This window comes from Electrophorus electricus, chromosome 16 (genome assembly GCF_041902795.1).
Source record: "Electrophorus electricus isolate QZ-2024a chromosome 16, ASM4190279v1, whole genome shotgun sequence".
In the NCBI taxonomy this organism is placed as follows: Eukaryota; Metazoa; Chordata; class Actinopteri; order Gymnotiformes; family Gymnotidae; genus Electrophorus; species Electrophorus electricus.
In genome coordinates this window covers 25,180,001-25,190,000 of record NC_137512.1, presented here as the reverse complement: position 1 = coordinate 25,190,000, position 10,000 = coordinate 25,180,001, and the positions used below count along the sequence as shown (strand labels likewise).

Below are 10,000 nucleotides of genomic sequence, written 5' to 3'. Positions count from 1 at the left end.
TTGTAAAAGACACTGTAACTGGCCCACTCCTCGTACAGCAGCTGGAACACACACACACAGGACTGTAAACAGTGGAGGTGTGAACTCGAGTCCAACACAATCCGATCTAGTTCATCTCATCAAGAGCTTCTGCAAATGTGATTACAAGCATAAAGACAGGGGCTCCTGTGACCTCTGACCTCTGTGTCCAAAGGGGGAGGGAGTGAAAGGAATCTTCAGCTGATGACATCAGGGTAAAGAGAGTGTGTGTGTGTGTGTGTGTGTGTGTGTGTGTGTGTGTGTATTCACAGCGTACAGAGCACGGGAACAGCTGTGCATTCCACAACAGTCCTGTGGAAGTGAACACCACCTCTGTGTGTGTTTGACCTGAAGCCCAGATGAGCATCTCTGAAACACACACATGCACACATGCACATGCACACACATGCACGCATGCACACACACACACACACACACACACACACACACACTTGCACAAACACTCGCACACACACACACACACACACACACACACACACTCACACACACACACACACACACACACTCGCACACACACACACACTCACACACACACACACACACACACACACACACACACACACACACACACACACACACACACAGAGCCTGTTCTCCCAGTCATCTCTCTGTCATCACAGCCTCACTGTATCAAAAATAACACAGAGCCTATTTAGAGTCTTGATAATTACAGACACGACGCTTCATCTGCCTTCAGTGCACACACACACACACACACACACACTCGCACACACACACACACACACACACACACTCGCACACACACACACACACACACACACACACACACACACACACACACACACACACACACACACACACACACAGGCTGCCATTACACCCCAGCACTAATTACTAGGACACACCAGATGGTTCACAGTCCATCTAAGCCACAATGCAGTGGCTGTGTGTGCACTGCAAGGGCAAATAATCAACTACTACATGTACATGTGTGAATCACGGCACGCCTCGTCTGAATGAACCCTCCTTAGAGCCCAGTCTAATGAAGCACTACTCCAAAGAAAACCCCACAGGGCATATATGTCTGTTTCTTGTTGTATATATGTTTATTTGTTGTTATAAGTGTGTTTTTATTGTTTTATGTATGTGTTTGTTGTTATATATATGTTCATTTGTTGTAGTATATATATATATATATATATATATATATATATATATATATATATATATATATATATATATATATATATATATATGTCTGTTTGTTGTTGTGGAGCTACTAAATGTAATTTAAAAGAAGCACATACAAACAATAGCAACGACTTAAAATGCAGTTAAAGTTTACTAAAGATGGACCAGATAATGCACAAATGGACATACAATGAGAGTGATGAATTTAACATTAAATCCAGCAGTCTGGCACTGTGTGTATGTTTGTGTGTGTGTGTGTGTGTGTGTGTGTATGTGTGTGTGTGTGTTTGTGTGTATGTGTGTGTGTGTGTATGTGTGTGTGTGTGTGTATGTGTGTGTGTGAACACTCACCTTCCTGTCATTGGGTTCCACATTCTCTCCATCTATATCACCCTGTGAGTGAGGAAACACCAAGTGGATTTCACATCTCAAAACTCTCACACACAATTCAAACATCCCAAACACACCAAACATCCCAAACACCCCATGATCAAACACCACACACTAGACCACCAAACATACCCCACCAATGAAACACCACTCACTAGACCACCAAACACACTCCCTCTGATCAAACACCACTCACTAGACCACCAAACACACCCTCAGATCAAACACCAATCACTAGACCATCAAATACCCCCTCAGATCAAACACCACTCACTAGACCACCAAACACAACCTCAGATCAAACACCAGTCACTAGACCACCAAACACACACACCGATCAAACACCATTCACTAGACCATCAAATGCATTCTCTGCTCAAACATCATTCACTAGACCACCAAACACCCCCTCAAATTAACCACCAGTCACTAGACAACCAAACACCCCCTCAGATCAAACACCACTCAGTAGACCACACTCACGTCATGGAGTGGGTAGGCGGCGTGATACACTCCACTTCCCAGCAGACTGGTTATTCCTACCCAACAGAGAGAGGAAGAAGAACAGGGGCAGTTCATTCTCTGCTCTGAGAACCCTAATCTGTTCAGAGCACTGTAACCTGGGTAACCTTGTCCTTTGGTGGATGGTGGATGGAACTGTGTGGTTTTCCTTATTGTTGTTGTTGTTAAATGACTAGAATTCATATGCTAGATTTTTTTAAATCTTAGAAAAACCTGTTATGTATGTTACAACATTACAACACACAACATTAAACAAAAAAGCTAAAAATTATGTTGAACTAGCAAGTAGATTCACTCTTGTATATTTCAGGTGAAATGTGACATTAGCAGGCATTAGCTTACCCATACTGAACTTCGATTTTGTGCATTTGGTTCGTTTTAAAACTTCAAACACCTAAAATAAGGTTGATTAAACAGAACCAAACATTAATTAACAAACTTCACACAGAACATTGTATAAAATTCAATGTTATAATAATTACTATTATTAATTCAGTGATTGTTGTTTTATAAGGTACCTGAACATTATTATTTTCATAACTGAATAATAATATTTTTCATGAAAGATCATCAGGGTTATCAAAGACTTATAAGGTCAAGCAGTCAAGATAGGCCCATGACATAGCTGTGACACACACAAGACACACCCGTGACACACAAGTGACATACCCATGACACCCCTGACACACCCCTGAAGCACCTGTGAGGTACAGGTTAAAGGGGGAATGTTTTAGCATCTGACCATTTCATACTTACTATTGAGCTTCTTGTTTTGCTGTCAAAAAAGGAGTCTCTGTCAGACAGGTCAAACCTGCCCAGAAGAAAAGGCACGCGTGTGAGACGACAGTCAATAACGCCGTGTCCCCAGACCTGACAGTGCCTAGCCAATGAACAACATATTTCTCCAATTCTAAAAATCTCCATTATAAACATTTTTAAACAGGGCGCTTCACTATGTCTCCCAGAAATAGCTACTGGCAAAATGTAGATAAAGAAAAACATGTGACCAGGAGTGAGATTTTCCCTGTCTATCATAATATATAATCCTAATATTACACAACTGAGCACTTCCTCCTTATTTCCTGTCTTCATGATATCACCACTGCACAGTTAGAAGTAACTAGCATGGAGTCTGTCATGGTAGGGCGTAATTCATTCCGGAATAATCCAGCAGTGCAGCTGGGGGCAGTTTAGAGACTCGTCCACTTAAGTGTTCAGATCACTGCAATCCAGTGGTCAGGCTCTGACATGCCTCAGGACACACCCTGTCCCTCACACACCCACACACACTGCTCCATCTCACAGTCCCTCACCCGTCTGCGAATCCCGAACGTACACACCTGCAACTCGTTAACGTTCAGAAACGTGTCCTATTTAAGATCACAAGGAAGCATCTCCAGTGTGTCGTGGAGGCTGGATGAGACTACGGGGAAGTGCTCTTAAACGCTCACACTCTGACTCAGTAAAGACGTTCTCATCTCGCACGCACGCCTCGCTCCTCCTTGATGATGTCACAGTTTGTTTACTACAGTGGTCCCCCTTCCTCCTGGTTTAAGTAGGGTGGAAGGTGAGGAATAAAACACAATATGTCTGACTGGCTCTGCACTTTACAGTTACCATACCAGCTACAGCTGTACAAATCGGCACACCCCCCAACCCCCGCCAGAAATCACACACACTAAAATCCCCGTGTCAGATCTAAGCTGTACTAGCAAGCACACTCGCTGTGCTATGAACATGATGTTCTGTTATGAGCCTGGCAGAGATCTCAGATCAGAGCTAGTCGGTTAGTTCTGCTCAAGGCGCAGACTTTGCCTGGAGAGGCAGCGCTTAGCTTTTAGACTGTTTTTAAATGGATCCAGGATATGAGAAGAGCCCCAACACTAGATGTGTTTAAATCTAAACTAAGCTGTCCTTATTTGGCCAGGCTTTGAGCTCTGCTGAAACACTCTCCCCTCACATCCTGCAGCACTGCACTTTTAAGTGTGAAACACTACAGTGCATTTTTATTTCTTTCCACTTGTTATTCTTTGTGTTTATTTTCTTAATTGCTCTCAATGCTTGTTTAGTTGGAGTTTATGCACTTCATATTTTGTACAGTCTCAAAGCTCAGCAGTGAAAGAAGTGAAGTCACTGCCCTGGATCTCAGACAAAGCCATGAGCAAAGCATCTGATTGGCCGGCTGAAGTGTGTGTTTGACAGAGTCACTAACAGGTGCTGCTTTTCTCTGGAGAATGGGTATGAGAGGTGCTTCAGGTTCTCGCTCCTCTTCTCCTCGATGTTTGGGTGGAGCGGATCCGTCACTTTGCTGATGAAGGTACCGATCTTCTCCATCACGTTGCCGCCCTGCTTCACCCCGTACACCTGCGCGGAGACGCCGGGAGAGAGAGTCACAGTGTGAGACCTCAGCCATGAGCGGAAACTCCAGCGGCTTCTGTGAAGCGAGGACAGAGCTTTACTTTTTTGGTTGGCATTTTGAGCTTCATGAACTCCGCCTCCCGACAGAGCACATTCCACGGCGCGTGCACCTTCACAAAGCCCACCCCAGGAGTCTTAGTCTGAAACACAGGACAGACACAACATATCCAACAATACAACAATTACTGACGGTTCATCTCCCTGGATGGCCCATACAGCAGCAGAATACATTCTCATTTAGCCACAATTACCCACACATCAATACATGAAAAATCCATTGTTTTTAGATTTAAATTTCAACATAAATGCTTACACCACTTAGAAACACAGATTAATCCGAAATGGTTTTCAACCCGTATCACAGTCCTTGGTGTTGTTTCCACAGCTCATCCATCTGATGTTTGTTTTCAGATGTGGGTAATGTTCTGGGTAAAGTGTGATGATGACAGGGACAGATCTCCAGCGGGCTGCAAACCACTGGTCCAGGCTGAGCTGATGTCTGATAATCCAGAATGTTTTCATTCCAGTCGTGTGGCCTGTTTCCCCGTGCAGGCCGCTGCGAAACGGCAGGAGAGATGGCGCCTGGCTGAACCCCCACTGAAGTGGAAATGTTTGGGAATGGAAGCGTCTGAATTTGCACCTTACTTTGAGATGTTTGACATCAAGAAATGTCAGAAGCTTTCGAAAGTCAAAGTGTTTGAAAACCACAGAGCAAATAAAGCTCTTTGTGTGTTAAATTTCAACAGGTCCACATCGACACAATCTGCTGTTATTTGGGGAACACATAACCAAAGGAGTCATGGTGGGAGGAATTAGGAATGACTCACTGAGGAATCGTTGCAGAACAAGTAAAAAGTCATTCCTCTGTAGGTCATCCAGGAACAGAAATGGGAAAACACTATTTTCACATAGCAAAACAATTCCATTTGAGTGGATTATCTTTGACATGGTTTACAGTTGCTTTATTTCAGTGGTCCCAAAGTGAATTCCGAATGTAACAACTCCAGAGCAGTAACAAAACGGACAATTTCAGGACAGGGTGATGAATTTAGGAGAAAGTTGTGAGAAAGGGTTCTAAATCTGATCACCACAGCAAGATTATCACAGCACTTTAATATTGCCTTCTGGTAAGAAAGTAGAATGAAGATGAGATGAAAGACTATATAAACATTACTGCCCCCAAACACAGTGATGTGAAGACCTAGCTTGTCCAGAGAATGAATGAATATTGCAGGATGCTAAAGGAACATCTTCAACTTGGACATAAAAACTCCCTGAACTGAGCTGACCTAAGAAACATGAGTAAATTTGTTTTACTAGCTGACTTGAATGGTGTGCAGATGTGAGTCAGTGTCTTTGGTTCCGGACGGCTCCAGTTTGGCTAGTTTTACAACAGACATGCCGCCTGCACTAATCTCAAACTCCCCAAACACGGCCCAAGTAAACAGGAAACGTGAAACAAAGGAACATCAGCACTGTGCAGAGTTTCTGTGCAGGGAAAACAATAAAAGTAAACATCTGTGTGTTTCTGCAAACCCTCTGTGATCAGAGATGGCACACACACGGACAGTGACCAGCCTGTATGCAGCCAGGAGCAGAGGGGAGAACCCTGCAGAGACAGACGCAAAGCAGCCAGATCTGTGTGTGTGTGTGTGTGTGTGTGTGTGTGCGTGTGTGTGTGTGTGTGTGTGTGTGTGTGTGTGTGTGCCTTTATGTGTGTGTGTGTTTGTGTGTGCAAGGACAAACATATCCACGGCTGGCTATGTAGGAGATCTATCTTGTCAGAACAAGCAAAATGTTTTACAAAATGTTTTTACAAAAAATTTGTTTTTAAAACATCAAAATGCAAACACACGTCCTTTTGGTCCCCACATTATGGTCAGGGTCAGGTTTCAGGTTAAGTAAGAACATTCCCATCACATATATGTAGCATAAATGTGACATACCAAACACGGTATAAACATACATGTGTGTATGTCTGTGTTACTCCCTCAGCTACAGGATGTCTTGTGACCTGTGGAAGCTGATTTCCCATGTGACCAGGCGCCCTGGGGTCTGAAGGTCACCCATAAGGAACTCTATCCCAGATGTCAGGGACATGCCAGCCCTGACACATGCCTCTCCCTGGACCTGGGAAGGCTGAGACTTACAGTGGGGCCATAAGGAGTCATCCCGACAGCTGCCATTCCGCCATGCTCAGCACTCCCGGAAAGTGATATGTGTGGAGAATTTTGCCAAGCAACACGGTTGGAGTCTTTCATATAGCTAATGTGTTATCTCCGTGGGAGTGAGCCTACACGTGTCGAAAACACACATGGATGCTTGACTTCGTGACACAAAGCAGGTTCACTTCCCAGGACAGGAAAGCCCATCACTGGATCAGCAGAGAGATCAGCAGAGAGATCAGCAGAGAGAATCTGCTTGTCTAAAACAACCATAATATTCCAATAACTATCAGAGTCTTCAAAACCAGAAAACACCACCACCACATAAACATTACACACAACACAATGCAACTCTACACTGACCAACGTGCAAAACTAGCATTTTCTACATTTAACCAATCAGTATACGGAGACCAACTGCATGGTCAAGTCCTCACAAAGTCCCTCATGGTCAAGCATAAAAGAGGGAGAGGGTCAAAGGTGCCATGCGGTGTCATGCGGTGCCAGAGGTCAAAGGTCACCTGCAGGTGGACATTATTCTGTTAATGCTGCAATGTCAAACTATAATGTGGCTTTTGTGAACGTTCTCAGCACTTGGTCTGACAAAACCAGCTGAGCTGAGGGCACCAGGACAAAGGCTGTCTGGACCCGGACAGCAGATCCACTACCAGCAAGCCCTGCCCACCTGCCAGCCCCGCCCACCAGCAAGCCCCACCCACACACTTACGCCCTCATCCTTCTCCAGTTCCAGACCCATCTCCCTCAGGTTGCTCTCGAACTCCTCACGGCGGAGTCGCTTGTCGTCTTCGTGGTGGTCGGACCCGGAGTCCGCGCGGCCGTGCTCGGGGTCGGGCCGCGCGGCACAGGCCGTCGGGGCACGGCTGCTGCGCAGGCTCCGGGTCAGGGCGTTGTCCGTCAGGCGTGAGGAGTGTCTGCGTGAGCGGGAACCGCTGGGCTTCTTGATCTGGTAGGTGAGGACGTAGTCTACACGTCGCTCCCCATCCTGGAAGTAAAGACCGTGTCGGCACTGGTCTGTCTCCTCTGGGGACTGGGTGCTGAGCAGCTGGGGATAGGGGACCATGACAAGTGGGATGTGTTAGTGCACAGAGGAGCAACTGTTCTTAAACACAAAACACAAGGAGCCATTTAAATTACAGCTCTGGCTGAAATCAGATCACCAGAGAGATTAATAGCACAAATTATATAGCTTGAAGCAGATTACATAGTAGTTGGAGTTTTTAATCGGACTGATCTGCATTTATTTAAAACTGGATGTTTATCCCAAAGTGGGCACCTGCTCAGTGGGCCTGTGTGGGTGTACGCAGGCTTGTGTTTAGATTATATCACACAACATTCATGTCAGACAGGTTTAAGTCTGATTAAATGGGGTGCTATACAGTATTAGTGATAGTCTGATTAAATGGGACATTATACAGTATTAGTGATAGTCTGATTATTACAATGTTTGCAATGTTTATGTTCTGTATAAATAAATCAACCTGCCAAGTTCAGTGCAGACTGCAATGTAAACTCAACTTTAGCATAACCACATTATCAACAGTAAAAATATTTTCAAAAATCCAGCCTGAGTATATTGATAGGACTGACCTAACACCTTTGCTATTCCTATAAACATTATGTCACATTAAGCGCCTCCTCTGCCAGAGCACAGAAAAGCGTTTAATGCTGTAGGTTTAGTGGTGTGGCGTGTGAACGCGTGATCCACGCCTGCTGCTGGCTTTAAGAGGCAGGCTGCGCAGCGTCAGGGTGGAACATGATCCGTATGAGACTCCAGACTTACTCTTGCAGTGAGACACATTCCACACATCTCCTACCGTCAACTAGTGGGGTCACCCCCGCCCCAGGCAAACACTCAGCCTTGCACGCTAAACACACACACACACACAAAAACAACACAAACAACATATACTCACATACTGGCTACACACACACACACACACACAAGCAGCACATATACACATACAGGCTACACATACACACACACACACACACACACACACAAAAGCTACCCATGCACACACATGCTACACACACACACACATACACACAAACAACACAAACTACACATACTCACATACAGGCTACACGCACACACACAACACATACTCAAATACAGGCTACACACACACACACACACACACACACACACACACACACACACACACACACACACAAGCAGCACATATACGCATACAGGCTACACACACACACACTCACAGACACACAAAAGCTAAACATGCACACACATGCTACAAACACACACACAAACACAAACACACACACACACACACACACACACACACACACACACATTTCCGCACCTGCTGCTGGCTGCCTCCAAAATGACCAAGTCAACAACAGTTAAAATGCATGAAATTTACAGGGGCAATGTAAGAAAATCTTTGTGTCTGAATGATCAGTGAAAAGCCCAATTCTCATCAGACAGGCTGGAAATGGAGAAGTCATGGCACACAGAAAAGGGTAGAGTAGCACAGGAAAGAATAGTTTAATTATAACTGTGAAACAGAATAAACCTTATTATACATAAGAATAAATCTTATTATGAACAGGGAAATAATTCATCTTCATATAGAAAAAAAGTATTCAGAGCAATCCTAAAATCTCTGCTTAATTAAACTAAAATATTAATTTTAAAATCCCTAATGGCTTAAACTTTGTCATTGTGGCCCCCATTTGAATAATGACCCCTTCATGTGGATGAAACTAGCAGACAATTACTGGTGAGTTTAATCTACATTTACTCTAGATTTATCAGTCAGGGTATTCCACTACACCACACATACTGCATTTGAGTAACATGACATGTGGGGATATTACAGTTAAAAGCAGAGTCTTTGGTGATTGATTAAAATCTTAAAACTCATATGACAGCCTTGAATAACTTGCATCTTTGCTATGTCAACAGTTCTCACCGTAGCACGTACCATAGAACCAGATCTCTCTGTCTCTTAACACATATTCAGGAACAGTCGGTCATTTGTTGTTCTCCCAATTGCTAAGTCTGATTTAGACCTGATCGATGTTCGGACTTGTGATGAGCTGAAACCACTGCAAAATTAGGGCTCAACTTCTGCAATTCCACTGGGCCTTTTGGCAGATGGCGCTGAACTGGAATTAGCAGCTGGGCTTCAGAAGGGCACGAGGACTTTGTTTACACACACACGAAACATGACGATGAAACATGACAGCGAAGAACATGACGATGAAACATGCCATCAAATCCCCCTGCTCTCCAGTCACAGCAGTTGCCAGAATTGTCGATTTGCTATTAT

At 44.4% G+C, this 10,000-nt stretch overlaps 1 protein-coding gene across 5 annotated transcripts in view; it reads right to left on the bottom strand.

Annotated features, from left to right (window-relative positions):
- ano1b (anoctamin 1, calcium activated chloride channel b) overlaps nt 1–10,000 on the bottom strand; it is a 41,790-nt gene that overhangs the window by 22,732 nt on the left and 9,058 nt on the right. For all 5 annotated transcript variants that reach the window (XR_014117572.1, XM_035532147.2, XM_035532150.2 and 2 more), the window contains 8 exons: nt 7,414–7,749; nt 4,563–4,661; nt 4,316–4,467; nt 2,860–2,914; nt 2,446–2,497; nt 2,065–2,120; nt 1,543–1,584; nt 1–41 (listed from right to left, as the gene is read on the bottom strand). The exon at nt 1–41 is cut by the window's left edge and continues 24 nt beyond it. Coding sequence is in view for 4 of the 5 variants with exons in the window: in XM_035532147.2 (XP_035388040.1) it covers nt 1–41; nt 1,543–1,584; nt 2,065–2,120; nt 2,446–2,497; nt 2,860–2,914; nt 4,316–4,467; nt 4,563–4,661; nt 7,414–7,749 (833 nt within the window). In the remaining variant the exon portion in view is untranslated. The remainder of the gene's footprint in view (nt 42–1,542; nt 1,585–2,064; nt 2,121–2,445; nt 2,498–2,859; nt 2,915–4,315; nt 4,468–4,562; nt 4,662–7,413; nt 7,750–10,000) is intronic.